Raw genomic sequence first — 20,871 nt, forward strand, 5'->3', positions numbered from 1 at the left:
TTGAAGGGATGTCCGCAGAGATCTGCTTTGGCAAATACACGTTTAGCCTTCATCTAGCCTGGGCCTACCTGGGTTTGATCTTGGCAACACACACCCCACTGAGCAAGCTAATGAAAAGTCCCTGCTGGGAGGATTAAAAGTAATGATTGAACTGATGAAGAGCTATTAAATGCTCCTTTATTAGACTTGATATTGACTCTAGTGTAGCATGTGATATATACCCCAATAGACCAATTATCTCAGCACAACAACAGGCACTGGTTCCATTTGTTTAGTGGTTTATTTTTGCTGAGATTCAGCACTCGTGTGACCCTCGTTGCGTAGTCCCCCCACAGCTGGGGATCGAACCAGGAACCTGGATGCTCTAGCAAGGAGGCTAAAACCCATGAGCTTTAGCATCTGTTGCTAGAGTGTCTCTTGAGGTCTCAGAGAGTGAGGTTAACTTACTGCACAGCGCTACCTGCTAGCTACCGTTACAGTGACACTCACCCCCCCCCAAACTTCACTCTAGGGTGACCAGACGTCCCCGATTTCCGGGGACAGTCCCCGTTTTTGGTGACCTGTCCCGGGCTGGGAGCTGTCCCCGGCTGGGAGCTGTCCCCAAAAATGTCCCAGATTGTCTACTCCTCGTCCACAGCCGACATTACCATCTTTCAGAAGCTCTAGCAGGCTAATTTAAAAAAGTATAGTGAACAACTTAAATGTATCTTATGAAACTAGAAGACCTACAGCCTCCATTGATCCCAACCATTTCATGTTATCCATTTAGTGCAATCTCCAAATGTCAAACGTTTTTGATATGAAATCAGAGCATGCATTTTTCTATGGTGTTCATCGAGGTCTTAATGTGGTATTTTGGAGGGATATCAGTCGGCCTGCACCATAGTTTATTATAGTACCATGGTCAAAATACATGAAACCACAATTGTCCCCCTATTTATTTCATAGATAATAACATTGGATATTTTAATTATAATATTGACTGCAGAACTGAAAATGTGGTCACCTTATCTCACTCCCATCTGGGTCACGGCACCAATGTAATCCACATTGTGTAGTCCCCCCCCCCCCAGGCCTCACAGCTGGGGATCGAACCAGGAACCTCCAGCATGGGTGGCGGAAGGAAGCTCTAGCAAGGAGGCTAAGCCCGCGAGCTCTAGCGTCTGGCGCTAAATCGTCTCTTGAGGTCTCAGAGAGTGAGGTTAACTTACTGCACAGCGCTACCCGCTGGCCACCATTACTCACATAAGACCGCAAACGCTGGTTGTGGAGCCTCTGGTAATAGTGTCATAAAACGGTGATGGCAAAAGGTTTACACCTGGCACTAACATGCCTTTTCTGTGATCAGATTTTAATCCGATAGTGCTTGACCACTTGAAAGTACAGGTGTAAACGCCCCAAAGACACACTGAGGACGGATTGCGATCTGATCGGCCAGACCACCCCCGGAGGTGGTCAGGGAGGGACGCATTGTGACCACATTGAACACAAGTGTAAATGCAATGCGTCCTCTCAAACCACATAGAACAACAGTCATCTCTCTGCTATGGAGCTTGCCTGATGCGATGGCAATCAGATCTCAATGTGGACACCGGAGACACATATTAATACCAGGTGTAAATGTAATCAGGTTAATGTGGCCAAGCGAAGCACTATCCGATTGCAATCTGGTCAGAGAAAATGCGTGTTAGTGCCAGGTGTAAATGGCCTCACAGATTGCAGGACTGCGGGAACAGTTGCAGTTGCACTTATGCAACCACGGTCATCATAACTCATAGCTCTTTTTGAGCGCTTCCAGTCTTTAAATCCTTCCATCCACCACTTCTTAAAATCACTGGGTTGTAACTTGGCAGGGACGGTCTCTCTCTTCCCTCGAGCGGCTGGGGCAGTCTAGCAGCTGCTTTGCATCTCAGTGCATCTCAGCGAGATTAAAAGTCACATATTTTCTCAGCATGCTGGCATGGCTAGACCACATGACAGCATGCTGGCATGGCTAGACCACATGACAGCATGCTGGCATGGCTAGACCACATGACAGCATGCTGGCATGGCTAGACCACATGACAGCACACACACACAGGCCTCCACACTGCTCAGCAGCACGCTGCCCGCAGCTGCACACTCTCCTTTGGTTGGAAAGGCAACGGAAGTGTGTACCTATAATAGTCCCACCCTTTGCACACTGGCTACTGTTCAGCAGATTACGTGACTGACTGACTATTATGGGATTGTTTTTGTCCCATTTGCCATTTCCATATTTTCATATGTGTGTGCTTATGATTTGGTAACTCTTCCAGTGGCAATGGCTTTCACACACTGTCATCAGTGACTGTTGTTAGAATGGAGTTGATTATGGCGCACAGTGCATTAAAGGCATTGCTGCTAGAGTCCTGCTTGGTCGGACAGAGAGTTCTGCCTAATGCATGCAGCGTAGTAGAAAATTGTTCTGGTGTGTGGACTCGACCGCAGACTGTGACTGGAGCTATTCATTTCAGAGGGAAAAACAAGGCTTCTAATTGAATACTATGCTATATTGTGGAATGTCATCCTGGCTTTTGGACACAGTCAAAAAAAAAAAAAGCAACTCTCCAAACACTATGGATGGAAAAAAGAGCATAAAAGTTCTTACAAGGCAGTTAATGGTTTCCAACTCTTAATGCTGCGGTTAGTTTCCACTGCTTATTAATGCAGAACTCTGGATGGCGATCAACTCCTCCCCTCGCTGCCCTCGGGGGATAAATGCATAAAACCCACACCTGCTCTACATTGACCATCCTAGGAGCGTGGAGGTAATTGCCCACAGACAGGAGAGAGCGGGCACTGGGGGAGGTCCTCCAGGAGAACCCAGACCCAGACGCACTGTTTGGAGAAATGTGGAGAGGGAAAAGAATGTCCAGACACCTTCTCTCCTCAAGTATCTGAAGTGAAAACCCCTCGCCCAGCCCAATCCCCTCCTTTTTAAAGACTTGACTTGTGTGGTTCAGTCTCTGCGTGGTCATGTCTGACTCCCTGTGGTCTGAACTTCAGTGTGGACTCCAGCAGCCAAAAATCCACTGGTTGCTTGAGCAGTCATCCAGAAGTTTTAACAGGCTGTCATTCCACCGGTGAAATCTACTGTACAGTCTTCACACCTTCTAAGCCTTTCAATGGTCGGTTGGTGTTGGATTTGTGCCCCTTTTGACTACAAACGCAGCATATGCACACACTGACATCTACAGGTTTCCTTCATTCTTGTCATTATCTTTTCTTATCACAAAAGTTGTTGACACTTGAAAACTGCATGAAGTCATTAAATTAAGCCATGTGCCTTGTTAGTGCACTAAGTGCAGATATTACATTCCAGCAGTTATATAGTATCAACTGACATAGGCTAAGTAGACTAGTCTAGAGGCTATAAACCAACTCTAGCAATGAAATAATCTAGTGTGTGACTGTATAGCTTAACAACAAATAAAAATAAACAAGCGAAAACAATCTGCCAGTGGGTTGAGCTAATTTCACTTGTTCCCAATGCAAATTGTGTCACTTTCTTTTCTGTTATTTCTAGAATATAAGTGAAACTGCATTGGAAACTAATGGAGATTGATTTTCCTATTGTCATGTTATTATTATGATGATGATTATTAATAGTATTATTATTAATATAAGCCTGAATATGAGACCAGCTGACCTTTTTTTGTGCGTGATAGACTGGCGTCTCCAAGTTTGCGGGAGAGAAAAAAAACGTGGCTAAAAGTGTGTGTGTGTGTGTGTGTGTGTGTGTGTGTGTGTGTGTGTGTGTGTGTGTGTGTGTGTGTGTGTGTGTGCGTGTGCGTGTGCGTGCGTGTGCGTGTGCGTGTGCGTGTGCGTGTGCGTGTGCGTGTGTGTGTGTGTGTGTGTGTGCGTGCGTGCGTGCGTGCGTGTGTGCGTCTGTCTAGCGCAGAGTAGGCGCTCCCACTGCAGGCTGGTGGTGGCTTGTGGAGTTGTGAGTCGTCCTGCAGCCTCTAGCCATCGGTGCGTAAATGGTGCGCGACTGCACGGCAGATGTTTCACCACGGGGACAGTCTGTCTCCGTAGACTTCAGCTGAGCTCTTCCGCACTTCTGCCGCTCTTCGCACGCTTCTGCCGACTCGCTTGATTGCTTGCTTTCCTTTAAAAAGTTATCTGAGGAAGGGGGAAAACTTTTTTTTTTTTTTTTACTACTACCTCTTCTAACTGTCCCGATTTACCGGCGGAGTTGTCGTCATCAGCACCCCAGATTTTCCCCCCAGTCCCCTAAATGGATGGGGCTGTCTCGGTCTCTCTCTGCAGTGCAGCGCAGGCCAAAAGATTGGAAACAATTTGTGAATATCCGTGAGTTTAGGGGAACACGTCTAGGGGGGAACGCAACGCTCAGAATGCTTGGCTGCTTCGCTGAAGTTCAAGACTGAGGACTTTTTCTCTCATACATCGCGCTTTTCAGGAGGAGGGAATCCGCTCCAAGTTTACTATCGAAAGGAAACTTCAACTGTTACGCCGAAGTGGCAGCTCTCTACACTATAGCTCTCGCTATGGATTGTAGGCCTATGTATATATTGATGTTATTTTCACTCAGTCTGTCATTTCTGGATCATAGAAACGCTGCAGAATCACATGGCGGTAAGTTATTCACGGCTTTATTTTCATTTGCATTCTTCTGGCTGGGCTAGGCATCTGCACTAGACTCGATAGTAAACACAACATATAGCCAACTGTAGTCTGGGTGAATACTTTAAAGAATCATTGCTCTTTTGATTGATGAATCACCACCGTAGTAATAGTACTACTATTTAGCATGGACACAATCAATACATTATGGCAAAACTGCTGCTTTATTACTGTTCCTTTATGTCTATCCTACACAGTTTTTACACATCACCAATATGATGTTGACCTAGCTTTATATATCATCTCCTCAACCGTCTGTCTGCATTGAAAGTTCTGTTTTAGCTCTTCTTCTTACTCATAGTTTCTGTTTGGAAGAGTTCTCAATCCTATTCAGCTTTAGAAGCCATCCTGCCCTTATTGGTTTTCCATAGGAGCTCGGGCGGCGCAGGTCTGTGAATGTGATTCTCACTCGACATTATTGTCTGTCCCATCAGAAAAACTCTCTGGGAAGCTAAGTGAATACGGTCTCATCGTGCCATTCAGCACAGACTCCCATGGCCGCTACATCTCTCACGTGGTCTCAGCTGGAAGTGGCGGCGCCGCTGATGATGCTGCCTCGGCAGGGAGAAGGGTGGCCCGCAGTGCCCCCGGGACGCCCTCCGACACCTCCACCCCTGCTGCTGCCGCCCCCTCTGCCTCTGCCTCTGCTTGGGCCCAGCACTTGTTTTTCAATGTCACCGTGTTCGGGAAGGAGCTCCACCTCCGCCTCAGGGCCAACAGGCGGCTGGTGGCCCCCGGGGCTTTTGTGGAATGGCAGGAGGACTTTGAGGAGAAGGCCAAGGAGCGCATTCACGGGGACTGTGTTTTCACCGGAGACGTGACGGACATGCCACAGGCCTCCGTGGCCATCAGCAACTGTGACGGACTGGTAAGTCACCGGCGCGCCGAGCTCTGCACACTGGACCCCTGGAGAAAGGTTCAGCGTGGGTGGGTGGGGTGGGGGTGGGGGGTATTATGGACTAGCCTAACTGTACATGCATGCATTATTCACTAAGTCCCACACAGTAGACACTTCAACTAGTCCCTGTTCTAAGCTTCCACATGCTTTTCTTTATGTAAGACGCATGTTGAACAGCTGTAGACTGCTCATTGCGTCAGGTTAGGCTCCACAGACTAGCATCTGTAACGATGGCTCAATGTCACGATGCTATGACTTTGTGGGCTCTATCAAGGTAAAGGTCTATCAAGGTCAAGTCCATTTGGGACTGAAAGGTTACCACGACCATGCTCTCTTACCACGACCATGCTCTCTTACCATGACCATGCTCTCTTACCATGACCATGCTCTCTTACCATGACCATGCTCTCTTACCACGACCATGCTCTCTTACCATGACCATGCTCTCTTACCATGACCATGCTCTCTTACCACGACCATGCTCTCGCCACAAACACATTAGACCCATTTCTCCAGTACAGAGTCGGCCCTCCATTATAGCCTAAGCAATCCAGGCAACGTTCTACCCCCGACACACTTCTCTGTCATTACAGCCACTCTAAAACCCGCAGCGTGCTGAGCAGCGTGCTATGCTGTGCAGCATGCTGTGCAGCGTGCTGTGCAGCGTGCGGTGCAGCGGGCTGTGCAGCGTGCTGTGCAGCGTGCTGTGCAGCGTGCTGTGCTGTGCAGCGTGCTGTGCAGCGTGCTGTGCAGCGTGCTGTGCAGCGTGCTGTGCTGTGCAGCGTGCTGTGCTGTGCAGCCTGCTGTGCTGTGCAGCCTGCTGTGCTGTGCAGCGTGCTGTGCTGTGCAGCGTGCTGTGCAGAGTGCGGTGCAGCGTGTGGTGCAGCGTGCGGTGCAGCGTGCTGTGCAGCGTGCTGTGCAGCGTGCGGTGCAGCGTGCTGTGCAGCGTGCTGTGCAGCGTGCTGTGCAGCGTGCTGAGCAGCGTGCGGTGCAGCGTGCTGTGCAGCGTGCTGTGCTGTGCAGCGTGCTGTGCAGAGTGCGGTGCAGCGGGCTGTGCAGCGTGCTGTGCAGCGTGCTGTGCAGCGTGCTGTGCTGTGCAGCGTGCTGTGCTGTGCAGCCTGCTGTGCTGTGCAGCCTGCTGTGCTGTGCAGCGTGCTGTGCTGTGCAGCGTGCTGTGCAGAGTGCGGTGCAGCGTGTGGTGCAGCGTGCGGTGCAGCGTGCTGTGCAGCGTGCTGTGCAGCGTGCGGTGCAGCGTGCTGTGCAGCGTGCTGTGCAGCGTGCTGTGCAGCGTGCTGAGCAGCGTGCGGTGCAGCGTGCTGAGCAGCGTGCTGTGCAGCGTGCGGTGCTGTCCAGCGTGCGGTGCAGCGTGCGGTGCAGCGTGCGGTGCAGCGTGCTGTGCAGCGTGCTGAGCAGCGTGCGGTGCAGCGTGCTGTGCAGCATGCGGTGCAGCGTGCTGTGCAGCGTGCGGTGCAGCGTGCTGTGCAGCATGCGGTGCAGCGTGCTGTGCAGCGTGCTGTGCAGCGTGCGGTGCAGCGTGCTGTGCAGCGTGCGGTGCAGCGTGCTGAGCAGCGTGCGGTGCAGCGTGCTGAGCAGCGTGCGGTGCAGCGTGCTGAGCAGCGTGCGGTGCAGCGTGCTGAGCAGCGTGCTGAGCAGCGTGCTGTGCAGCGTGCTGTGCAGCGTGCGGTGCAGCGTGCGGTGCAGCGTGCTGTGCAGCGTGCTGTGCAGCGTGCTGTGCAGCGTGCTGAGCAGCGTGCGGTGCAGCGTGCTGAGCAGCGTGCGGTGCAGCGTGCTGAGCAGCGTGCTGAGCAGCGTGCTGAGCAGCGTGCTGAGCAGCGTGCTGAGCAGCGTGCTGTGCAGCGTGCGGTGCTGTGCAGCGTGCGGTGCAGCGTGCGGTGCAGCGTGCTGGGTGAGTGATGGGAGGCGAGCTGCTAATGGGGGTTTGCGTTGAAGCAAATGAGATTGAATGTAAAAAGAAAAACGTCCCCACGGGATGTTTGTGGTGCAGCAGCTTGACCAAGCCAAGGCTGCTCCTTTCTGCAGCCTGGGTCAGCTGTCTGACCACTTCTGACACCAGCAACGTGTATGGAATGGAATGGAGATAGCATTTTGACCCCGTGACCTTTTAAACCCCGCCCCACAACAAGAACGAACACACGTCTAATGATGAGTCCATTTCGGAAAACACATAACTCGTCATAACGTAAGTTCACATACGTTTCTTACGTTCCAAGTTTTTCGTAAGCCCTGCTCTCTGCTTCTTTGTGCTCGTCTCTGTGTGTGTGTGTGTGTGTGTGTGTGTGTGTGTGTGTAAGAGGACAGTTGTCTCTGTGTGTGTGTGTGTGTGTGTGTGTGTGTGTGTGTGTGTGTGTGTGTGTGTGTGTGTGTGTGTAAGAGGACAGTTGTCTCTGTGTGTGTGTGTGTGTGTGTGTGTGTGTGTGTGTAAGAGGACAGTTGTCTCTGTGTGTGTGTGTGTGTGTGTGTGTGTGTGTGTGTGTGTGTGTGTAAGAGGACAGTTGTCTCTCTGTGTGTGTGTGTGTGTGTGTGTGTGTGTGTGTGTGTGTGTGTGTGTGTGTAAGAGGACAGTTGTCTGTGTGTGTGTGTGTGTGTGTGTGTGTGTGTGTGTGTGTGTAAGAGGACAGTTGTCTCTGTGTGTGTGTGTGTGTGTGTGTGTGTGTGTGTGTGTGTGTGTGTGTGTGTGTGTGTGTGTAAGAGGACAGTTGTGTGTGTGTGTGTGTGTGTGTGTGTGTGTGTGTGTGTGTGTGTGTGTGTGTGTGTGTGTGTAAGAGGACAGTTGTGTGTGTGTGTGTGTGTGTGTGTGTGTGTGTGTGTGTGTGTGTGTGTGTGTGTGTGTGTGTGTGTGTGTGTGTGTGTGTGTGTGTAAGAGGACAGTTGAGGTCTTTGTGTCACAAGAGAAAGTAACAATGCCTGGCTCTCAACATTGTTTGATCCGCGGTCTGCCCCGCTTTGGACTTGTATTTGAACCCCTGTTTGACTTGAGTCTTCCGATGCGACTCGAACAGTGAGTCCACGCTGACAGAGAAAACACACGTCTTCTTCACAACCACTCTTTGCTTTGTGTCTAAGTGAATAATCGTGAGCACAATGCCACGCTGTGTTCTGTCATCAGAAAGTCATTTCCTGAGGGGCCCGAGTGGATTCCCTTCAACGATTCAACGCCAACATTGATACAGTGCTCCTACAATGTGGTCTTCTTCACCTATGAACATACAACTTGTCCCATCCATGGCCTCGGTTTGCAGAGACAGGGACAGGAAACAAAGAGGAGAAGATTGATGGGACGGGACATTAGATTGAAGGCCACTCGCACAAACCTGCACCAGTAATGAAGTCATCTGCTACGATAACCTTATGTTAGTATGTCAAAGCCCAGCCAAAGCCTTTAGATAACCTTATGTTAGTATGTCAAAGCCCAGCCAAAGCCTTTGACTGACCGTTTTGGCACCCCGGAGGTCCTGATCCAATATGGCTAGAGACAAGGATCGCTTCACGTTTTGTAGATAAGACTTGGGTCGGTCCCCCCCCCCCCACGCAGAAGACATCCCTTGTCCTCCGGCGGTCCGTGTGTTGTGCCTGTTATGACCGTACGACTTGAGGGTTTGACAGGACGGTGGGACATGTGAAAGACGGGTGGTGGAGGGGTGAGGGGGGTATTTCCTTCAAGGACACAGCCAGCCTCTGAGGAATATAGGCCCATATGTTTCCTTGAGCCTGAGCCAACGTAAACACAGACACGTCGCTGCTTGCCGAGAGCAGACGGCTCGCAGGCACACTATTTAGTCTGAAGTGTCTACTTGATGTGTAAGGGGGCCGCGCGGGCCATCGTGTCTGATGAAAGGACTTGAGATTGAAAGGCAGTAAAGCACAGGCACCGTGCGCCGACGACGACATCAGATGCGGGTGGGCACTCTGAGATGCGCAACAAATAATGGCGGCAGCTGGATGGATGGATGGACAGTACCACCCACACACTGCATCTTCAAAAGTGTGTTTGATGTCATTCCCCGACATGAGAAATGACAACACTTGTCTGATATAGTGATTACAGTCTTTTTTTCCCCCTGCCTTTAGATGACACTTTGCATGGACATTTTTCTTTTTCCATACAGTACAGTACGCACTAGTGATGCGCGGGCCGCGGTTATAACCGCGCTGACCGCGGATATCCCGCCCCGCCGGCGGGCGGGCGGGATCATCAAAATAAACATTCTGATTAATAGCGGATGGGTTGCGGGCGGTTGAAACGATGTATCATTAATGAGGAAAAATCATATGAATTACGTTCTCTAGTCTATGAACGTATTTTAAGCTACATTTTTCGTCAGGCACATTCTTAGTCGCCTATTGTAGATCCCCCAAAGGACCCACGGCCGTAAACAAAACAATAGCCATGTGCTAGGTCGCTAGGCTCCACTTTTGGTCCATATATGGTCAATGATGTTACCCTCAAAAAGGAGTCTCCGCTGAAGAGAAGACGCGTTCGTATTTTCCCATACAATGAGGCAATCCAGCAAACTAAACTTAAAGCTATAGCGTTAGCCGAGTAAACTACATGAGGGCAAGCGGTGGACTGGACATAATACAGCATGGAAGTTTATTTGGAGTCTTGGACTGCAGCGATCGCACCAACGGCAGCAGAAACCGCAGGTTCGCTCCTTTTATAGCGTTGTGAAATGTCGGGTGCATGGCGGGCACGGATCTGTAAACAGTATGAAATAATTTGCGCGGATTTATGGCGGGTATAAATCCGGCGGACGGTTCATGCATACACACGGATTAGGATGGCACAAAGGCTCATCCGCGCATCTCTGGTACGCACCTTTATGGAAATGTAGGATAATGCTCAGACCTGGAGTCTGGAGAACACACCGGTGGAAGTCTATAACAGCCCCAACGTTCACAACTTTCGCAACTTTTTAATACAAAACAGTAGGGGTGGGGGAAAAAATCGATTCACCTAAGTATCGCGATTTTTAATGTCACGATTTTTTGGATCGATCTTTTATTCCAGAATCGATAATCGCAAATTAAAAAAAAAAAAAAAAAAAAAAATTTTTTTGGGTGCTTGCAGTCAGGCCACTCACTGAACAGCAGGCCAGGCGCCGCCTACTGGTTTACTAGTGGTTTTATTACTTTATTAGTTAGTCTGAAGTAATAATTACACTTCAGGGTTAAAGTGGGTGCATCTCATTGTAAAATTGGACTTCAAACGGCCCAAATCTGGCTTCAAACGGCCCAAATTTCACGCGCGTTGGCCCATATCGGCCTGGCCTGCTTGGTATCTAATGCCCGGCCTGAATTATGATCCCAGTCCGCCCCTGTTTTTAACTATATCACCCAGCCCTACTCATGATATATAATATACAGTCTCTAGTGTATGATTCAACTTTTCCCATGTTCTAATCTAGTGTAAAAAAGCAAACAAACTGAAAAAAGAAAAGAAAAAAATAAACAAAAATCGCAATAAATCGTAATATCGAATCGCAATAATCGTAGAATCGCAATACTTAAGAATCGCAATATAAATCGAATCGGCACCCAAGAATCGTGATAGTATCGAATCGGCAGATAAGTGAATCGCCACAGCCCTACAAAACAGGCTTCCTTAACAACACGTGGCTAGAGGCAGTGTGGCCTCTGACTGAGAGGTGGCACTCGGCATGACATCACCCGCAGTGACAGATGACTTTGACGTGGTCCCCTGCCGTGCGCCCCCCAGAGGATCCCAGGGATCTACTGTAGCACATGATGGATGGGACAGTGACACGCCGTGTGCAAAAGACAGTATCTCCAGTAAAATAGCTGCATATTTTAAACTGATATCCTTTGGATATATTTGGCCCCGCACAGCACAGCTAGATTCTCAGCTGACGTCGTTGTTGCACAGGCACGGCGGGATTGCAAAATGACCCTGGATATTCTAGAGAGAAACCCAACGTTTCAATGTCACATTTCTGTCACTTTTGATGGAGCAACCTGTCAGCGTCGTGTGACTGTGACGTCTCGCAACGTGAATGGATTTGTAACTTCTTCTTGCTAGACGGCAACAGCTGTGCGCTATAGTAGACGGTGTGCATGGGCTATTGTTGCGGGGCGATGAGTGACGGCTCTGATTGTAGCGGGCCTGCTGCTCATGTGTTGGAAATGAGCACGGACGACGGCCGATTGAGTTTCATGTGTGATGGAAACACGAGTGCACTCGGAAGAGCGGCTATTTCTGTGTCCATCAGTTAAATGGAGAGAGAGCCACCTAGCAACACGCGGGCAGAGAGGGGCGATCAAACCCAAACGGGCTCGGCTGTGCTGCTCTGCTCACATTTTGGAGAGCATTTTTCCAGCCATTGGAGATGGAAAAATGCTTGCATAAATTGTTCTATTCATAAATGTTTGCAGAAATAGTGGCTGGTCCCGGGCCAGTACTCCACTGTCCAAGTGCTCTTGTGTGTGTGTGTGTGTGTGTGTGTGTGTGTGTGTGTGTGTGTGTGTGTGTGTGTGTGTGTGTGTGTGTGTGTGTGTGTGTGTGTGTGTGTGTGTGTGTGTGTGTGTGTGTGTGTGTGTGTGTGTGTGTGTGTGTGTGTGTGTGTGTGTGTGTGTGTGTGTGTGTGTGTGTGTGTGTGTGGAGGCTGCTTAATGAGGCATGGCACTGAGGTCTAGTCACTAAATTAAGTGCTCCATCAGAGGAAGCCCGAGATCTCAGCCAATCATGTGATTTATTCCTCTCAAACCCCGCCCCCCCCCCCTATCCTTATTTACAGTGCCTGTGTCTGTCTGCACACACACACACACACACACACGCACACGCATGCACACACACACACACACACACGCACACACACACACACATGCACGCGCACGCACGCACGCACGCACGCACACACACACATGCACGCGCACGCACACACACACGCACGCACACGCACACACATCTGCTTATGTAACCACATGCATGGTAATACACACAGTAATGATAATCATGCCTCTGCATGCCAAATGCAATTATTAACCCAGCTCTGAAGCTGACAGCACAATGATATTAATCTATTCTATTTTGCATAATGACGTGATCCAGAGACTGCTCAAAGCATGCCGTCGGTGTACTCCATTAGACAGGAAAACCATCCAGCGCTTAACAAATGCAATTGATTATTTCAATCAAGTAATGTAGTGGCAAAATAGCCTTTCTCCCTCTCTGGTCTTTGATAAGTGACCCATCATGGGGAGCTGAGTGCCACTGACTATATGACCAGTTCTCTCTGTATAATCCTCATGCTGATCCCCAGCTATGCGTGCCCTTCCTGGCACACCACAGTGAGACCACCACCTGTCTCACACCACCACCTGTCTCACACGGCCACCTGTCTCACACCACATCATGTCTCACACCATGTCCTGTCTCACACCACCACCTGTCTCACACCATGTCCTGTCTCACACCACCACCTGTCTCACACCACCACCTGTCTCACACCATGCCCTGTCTCACACCACCACCTGTCTCACACCATGCCCTGTCTCACACCATGTCCTGTCTCACACCATGTCCTGTCTCACACCACCACCTGTCTCACACCACCACCTGTCTCACACCACATCCTGTCTCACACCATGTCCTGTCTCACACCACCACCTGTCTCACACCATGTTCTGTCTCACACCCCGACCTGTCTCACACCACCACCTGTCTCACATCACGACCTGTCTCACACCACCTGTCTCCCACCACCTGTCTCACATCACCACCTGTCTCACACCACCACCTGTCTCACACCTTGACCTATCTCACACCACCACCTGTCTCACACCTTGACCTATCTCACACCACCACCTGTCTCACACCACCACCTGTCTCACACCACCTGTCTCACACCACCTGTCTCACATCACCACCTGTCTCACACCACCTGTCTCCCACCACCACCTGTGTCACACCACCACCTGTCTCCCACCACCACCTGTCTCCCACCACCTGTCTCCCACCACCACCTGTCTCACACCACCTGTCTCCCACCACCACCTGTGTCACACCACCACCTGTCTCACACCACCTGTCTCCCACCACCACCTGTGTCACACCACCACCTGTCTCCCACCACCACCTGTCTCCCACCACCTGTCTCCCACCACCACCTGTCTCCCACCACCACCTGTGTCACACCACCACCTGTCTCCCACCACCACCTGTCTCCCACCACCTGTCTCCCACCACCACCTGTCTCACACCACCTGTCTCCCACCACCACCTGTGTCACACCACCACCTGTCTCACACCACCACCTGTCTCACACCACCTGTCTCCCACCACCACCTGTCTCACACCACCTGTCTCCCACCACCACCTGTGTCACACCACCACCTGTCTCACACCACCACCTGTCTCACACCACCTGTCTCCCACCACCACCTGTCTCCCACCACCACCTGTCTCACACCACCACCTGTCTCACACCACGTATTGATTTTGCTGGCCTCATCACACGAGCCTATATCCAATATGTATCTCCAATATAAGGTGCGCTTTTGCACAAGAGAGGGAACTAGTCTACGTCTGGTTGAGTAAAAAATACATAAAATAAATAATAATAATAATGCAGATGAGGTTATGGCTCTGTGTGTGTGTGTGTGAAATCTAAAAGGTTGAATTTATGTTACTGAAGCTCATAAACCGAGTGACCTCTTGAGAGGAAAAAAAAAGCGAGTTGACGCCTTGATCTCGGAGGTTGAGAAAAGGGGATTAACTTGGCTCTGCTTTATGAATCAACAAAGAGCATGCCTTTGGCCCAAAATTATACGTTTCAAAACAATCTGCCACAAATTGCAGGTTAAGTTCCTGGGATGACAGTTAAGACATTGATTTCCCTGCACATTGTAGTTCAGGCATCCGTAGCCTGTGGGACTGCTTCAAAAAAAAAAATTAGACGTTGTTTTGTTCATCCTGCATCTTCAAACAGCCTGAAGGGATGATGACTCCATCAGATTACGCCAGTAGATGATGTAGAGAAGACCACCGCCGCTGACTGAACCACAACACTTCTCTGCCGGCAGGCACTATATGTCGCGATGCTGTCTGTATCCTCGCAGATGCCTCCATTGATGTTAAGTGCAGTCAAAAGAAAACAAACCGTTTTGATCAGGGTGTCTTAACCCATTGATACCCGCGGTTCGCGGTGTTAAAGGGATACACACACAAATGCTGCATCAGGTATCAATGGGTTAAGCCGAGGCACACGACGCGACCACATTTCCCCCCGTGCACCTTGACAAAGGGCCAATGGAAACGTGATTTAGTTGGCCCTCAGTTCATGCGGCGGCGTGACCAGGTGACCAGGCTCCAACTGCAAGTTTGCACAGCAGCGAGAGGTGCTACTAAAAATTACATAAATATCCGCCTTCAAAGACGCTCTTACTGCCGTGTGGAATTTAGTGTATCGGTGAGCTTAAGGGTTAGATATATATTTGCCTTTTTCTACAGGGTCAGCAGAACTGCCGGAAGCCTCGTAGTGTTCTTCAGAGAGCCTTCGATCCAGAGGCAGGAGATGTTTTAAGGTGGCCACGCTGCGCACTGTGCTTCTCATCATGATCCCTGGTCTGCACACCGTCACATCACATCACAGCAGCAAACTGATGATCTGTGGAGCACACACTTCACCTGACCTCATGTGACGGTTACTGAACTACAACCAGAGTTTTGATTTGCAAATGAGCTCATTTGAAGTTATCGCGAGAAATAGCTATTCAAAATTAAAGGAGAGTTTCGGTATTTTTCAACCTGGACCCTGTTTTCGTACAGTATCTGTTTATGTATAACTAAGTCATGTGAGCAGACATTTTTGAAATTGGTGCTATATTATTGGCTAAGATCACTTCAGTCGCTTTCCCCACATGCCCCTCCTGTCTGGACAGCCTGCGCGTACGTCCACTAAACAAGCTCGTTTTTGCAACAGATACAGGCTCAGATTCTTATTGTAAAAGAGAGAGAGAAAATGAATGCTAGTAATGACCTTGCAGCAGCGTGTACACCCTCTATCTGCCTGCTGTCCGTCACATTGGTACAGATATAGACGCTCTTCAGTTTGTAATCCGTATAACGTTAGTCCGGCTCAAATAAATACGGGCGGCCGGCATTGAATTCAAAATGCCTCGTCCTTATTCTCAAAATCAGATAAATATACAGCCATAACTTAGAAAGCCATTCATCTCCGCTATCTGTTAGCCCAAACAAACATGGCAGCTCCCAGACCCAGTCCCGGCTTTCTGCCCCACCACAGCTGACCTCCAGCAAAGGGAGCTTCTATCTGTCTACTACTATCAACATGACTTCAATACCCAGAGTGCCTTGCGGCCCAAAGAAAGCCGAGCTCCCGTCGGAAGTTATATCTCTATAATAATGCCATGATGGAGTCATCTGATCCTGTCAGTGGTATAAAAAAAACAAGCTTGTTTAGTGCAGTAGGGGCATGTGGGAAAAGCGGCTGCCAACTGAAGTGATCTTGGCCAACACTGCACCAATTTCAAAAATGTCTGTTCACATGACTTAAACAGATATTAAAATAGGGTCCAGGTCGAAAAATACCGAAATTCTCCTTTAACGTTAACTGCAACCTTAACCCCATCTAAAAGACATTATGGCATGTTATTCAAGTTAATAGAAGATCTCTGCTTAGGAAATAGTGAGTTGAAGTGAGGTATGAGCTACTGGCTTTATTCTAAAGTCATCCTGTTTGGTATGAAACCTTCATACTTTTCCTGTGCCCAACTGCACTTTGTTTTAGTAGATATTTCCAGCTAAACCCCCAACCCCCCCACCCCCCTCCCAATTGTACTTGGCCCATTCCCTGTCGCAGTCATTGCTCCACTCCCTCTGCCGAGCTGGGGAGAGTTGTAGACTACTAGCACATGCTACCTCTGATACATGTGCAGTCGCCCGTCGCTTCTTTTCACCTGACAGCGAGGAGTTTCACCGGGCATGTGTGGGAGGATCGTGCTAGTAGCACAGACAAACGTACTGTAGAGCACGCACATCCACTAGGGATGGGCATTTCTAGCAAAAACACTATTCGAAATTCGCTGGCCAAATTCGAATTTAATTCGAAATTCGAAAATAAAATAAAAAATGTAAAAAAAAAAAAAAAAATTTTTTTTTTTTTTTTTTTTTGTGAGTGAAATGTTGCATTGTCTCCCCTGATTCTAAGTCTACGGCTTTATTAATTAATATAAAAAGCTTCTGCTGTGGATTTTTAGCTCAAACAAGCATTGCACCACTGAAGTAAAGAACATGTTACATGACATTGACATTTTCGAAAATAAAAAACAGTTTTGACAATCATGAGTGGTTCATTAAATATTTAGTAGGCTCAGGTCTGAGTGCCAAAGGGGTGCCAAAGTCACCCCCTCTCCCTCTTCATGGGATTTCATCCGCCATTCATTTTTCCATAAACCTTGCTTAAAATGCTTATAAAAATTGTTTTACTTGCTCAAACCAAGCGATATACTTAGAATCAGGGGAGACAATGCAACATTTCACTCAAAAAAAAAAGTTTTTTTTTTTTTTTTTTTTTTCGAATTTCGAATTTCAATAATAAAAGTCGACCTTGATAATAACAACGATTATTCGAAAATTCGAAATTCGATGCCCATCCCTAACATCCACTGAGTGTTGCAGGTGCAGGACAAACAGATAAACAGTAGAGTCCGCACACTGCGACCAGGACACATACCCCTAAATCCGGGTTCCCACCCGCAGACACAGCCGATTGTGCCTGCATGGACGCCCGGCCAAGCCGGAGATAACACAGGGCCTCGAACCTGCGACCCTTGTGTTGATAGGCAGGGAATCTACTGCTGCACTACCCGGACAGCAGTTTTAGTAGATATTTCCGCCTGAGTATCATGACCTCCTGTCATGAGACACCCTGTGTGACACCATCTCAGTGTAGAGCTCCATAGAGAATGGACTGCTTAAGGTGGTGTGCAGTAAAAAAGTGAAGGATTTTCCTGGAATAGGGTTAGAACACGTTTCAGACTTGTCTCCATCACCTCTCTATTCACGAGCTTTGATTTATTTATATTCAAATACTGACTTGACTCTTGTAACACAGTAATAACATACTGTATGCGAATTCTTAAGATCATTGGCATTCCCCCTTTAACGTACAAACTGTAATCGCAGTATGTTGCTCCCCGGTGAAACACTACTATCCCAGTACTTTGTTTACACTGTGATTTATTGAGTTGAGGTAGGGCTGGCTGGGCGGGCGATATGGTTAAAATCAATATCATGATAATATCAGGATTTTTTTCTCTATATCAATATCACGATATGGTTCATGTACGAAAATTGTATAAAAAAACCTTAAAATCTTCAAATTAATGTTCATCTCATAGAACCGAATGGTAACGTTAGGTGTGATGTCAAACAAAACAGAAATTTTCAAATAATATTCTGACCATACTTCATTTGATCAGTTTTTTTTAAGTAAAATATGCTTGTCATCATCAATTTAGACATCGGAAATATGTGGCACAATATTAAAATATCTTCAAGTCGTCAAAATATGATTCCACTGAAAGACGATAAGCGATAATATTGAATTATCGCGCATCCCTAGGTTGAAGAGAACTTTTTGCTCTCTAAAATGTATTGTTTGAGCTTTTGATCCAGTTTTTTTTGGCGGCTGCAAAAGGTTTGCATTTTTATTGTTCCTAAACATTGTAGTAAGGACACCTATGATGTCCTTCAGTTACAAGTTCTTCAGCTACAAGTTCTTCAGTTACAAGTCCTTCAGTTACAAGGCTACGGAAGCTTGAAATCTTATTTTCTATGTTCAATTCAAAAACATTGTTTCCTGATTGTATCCTTAAAAGGATACTAGTTTATTGTCCTTGAGAGGAAATTATTTGTACAGTCTTGCCACAGTGCAGTGAAGACAGTGAATGCGTTTGACTGTAATCACATTCTTCTATCACAATCAGATAGATTTGTCGCGCTCATATTTGAGAGTGCTGATGATATATTTGGAAAGAAGAAACCAGCGCCTTGCTGCTGTAATGATTGTAATAGAGAGAGCTTTTCATGGTGAATCTGTCGACGTAATGTGACGATTTCCCTTTCCACCTCCTCACACTGAATTGCTGTACTTGAATTTTCACCAAATATGATGCAAAGAATGCAACAATGTTACGGCTCTCAAATCCCACAGTCAAAAGCGATTGCTCCTCTCTGCGAGTTTCGAGCCACAGGTGAGGCCCAGACTATCCCCCGTGTTTACATTGGGTTCCTCTGCAGGGCCGTCCCAGATGTTCGCCCCTCTTTGCCGCGGTGAACCATAGGCGCTCTCCCCAGACAGACCTGGGTTGACTTTCCACCCGCCGCTGAAAGAAGAGACCACAGAGGAAGTATTCGAGCATGTCTTACTTGGCATTTCCTGGTCGGGGCTGCACGGATTCCTTCAGACCAACCCCCCCTTCACCCCCTCCCCCAAACTGTCAGATGTCTCCGCCCTGGAGTTCATGGTTTTCGGTGTTGTTGGTCCGGAGCGAAGAGAGCATGCGTAGCGTTTCTGGACGAGTTAAATTTAGAGGGAAAAATGTTGTTCTCTCTGCTCGCACCGTATTTAGGTTTCTTTTTGCAGCTGGAAATACACTGATCCCTGCCAGATTCTTGTTGGTGTGCTTTTTTTCCCCTGAGTATAATGACGGGCGGCTGAGTACATTTTTCTCTCTCAGGAATATGAAATGTACTACACCTACGTTACTACCATCTGAATACATGACTCCTAGATGATGGTTGATCACTGAACTCTTGTGTACAACTACATTCTCAACAAAAATATAGGCTGAATACTGAATAGTATGTATCTTTATCAACACACTAAGATGTATGTCCCCATTTTTTTCTTACCCCCCCCCCCCCCCATTAACAGAGCATGTGAATTTGGGCATACAGCAAATTAATAATCCATCCCCATATAAAAAATGTCCTTGACTTTGAATAAATAAATAAAAATACTCAAGTGACATCACTGATAATGACATCATCATCGAGTGCTTGACTGATACTGATGATGTCATAGATCAGGTGTTCCCAAACTTAAGAATGCCGCGGCCCACTTTGAAATGTGAAAATCTTCCGGGGCCCACCCAACCCTTTAATGACAACTCTGATCAACACACGGGTCTAAGATGATGTATTTCCCTATATGTTTTTTATATGAAATATTTTGTTTTATATAACTTGAATTTGGGCATAAGGGAAATTAATAATCCATCCACATACAATTTTCTTTTGGCAAAATACCCAAAAGCCAGATTGCCAACATTTCCTCCGCTTACTCATCAGAAGTATTTGCGTGCACAGGGGTGAAAGATTTGACAGGTGATTTGAAATGCAGAAGCATTTCACTTCCTACCCTCCAAACAATGCACTGCACTTTTCTGAGCTTTTAGCTAGATTGAATTCAAATTAGCCTGACATGGGTTGAAAGCTGGCAGGCGTTAAACAGTATTAGCGGCATGTTCCAGCCAGGATGTATAGTAAAGTAAAAACTGATTTCGGTGGTCTAACCTAGTTTGTTAGTGTATTATACAAGCTTTCTAGCCAAGTACAGTACGACTACGGTCCATTTGGTAGTTTGTGTTCGTCCAAAAGCGTCCGCCTTGAAAAAAAAGAAAGAAAAAAGGCCACTCATGGCCCACCTGCAGTACCTCCATGGCCCACCAGTGGGCTGTGGCTCACACTTTGAGAATCACTGCTCTAGTATCGAAGCTTTGAGCGAAAGCTAGTCTGGAATACACCAGAGTCTAATACGATCCATTCAAATATTTACCTCCAGTCACATATACAGCAAAGAGGTCTAAAACAGAGGATGTTTACTTGATGGAAAACTGTGTGTGTGTGTGTGTGTGTGTGTGTGTGTGTGTGTGTGTGTGTGTGTGTGTGTGTGTGTGTGTGTGTGTGTGTGTGTGTGTAAATGTTGCTCTCTCTTTCTCTCTCTCTCTCGTACGCTACACCCATACTCGTATGGAAATATGGTCGTAGCCACCGTGATGTCACCCAGTGGTTTGTGGACTAGCGTTTTGAAGCCTGGAGTTTTGGTGAGGTGGTGTGAGAACAACCACCTGATACCTCACATCTCCAAAACCAATTTTAGAAAGAGCACTCGCCCCCTTCCCCCTCTTTCCATCAATGGAAAAGTGGTAGAGAGGGTCACCTCCTTCCGGTTCCTCGAGACCACCATCCACAAATCCCTATCATGGGATCTCAACACCAGTCTCAAGATCAGCAAATCCCACCA

General features: G+C 47.9%; 1 protein-coding gene across 1 annotated transcript in view; it reads left to right on the top strand.

The window, feature by feature from the left end:
* The first annotated feature begins 4,532 nt into the window (after nucleotides 1-4,532).
* Nucleotides 4,533-20,871, top strand: part of adamts14 (ADAM metallopeptidase with thrombospondin type 1 motif, 14) — a 74,772-nt gene continuing 58,433 nt past the window's right edge. Inside the window, exons 1-2 of the mRNA XM_083636208.1 lie at nucleotides 4,533-4,617; nucleotides 5,100-5,533. Of these exons, the coding sequence (XP_083492334.1) occupies nucleotides 4,545-4,617; nucleotides 5,100-5,533 (507 nt within the window). The 5' untranslated portion in view covers nucleotides 4,533-4,544. The remainder of the gene's footprint in view (nucleotides 4,618-5,099; nucleotides 5,534-20,871) is intronic.

This window comes from Poromitra crassiceps (genome assembly GCF_964638095.1).
Source record: "Poromitra crassiceps genome assembly, chromosome: 4".
NCBI lineage: Eukaryota > Metazoa > Chordata > Actinopteri > Beryciformes > Melamphaidae > Poromitra > Poromitra crassiceps.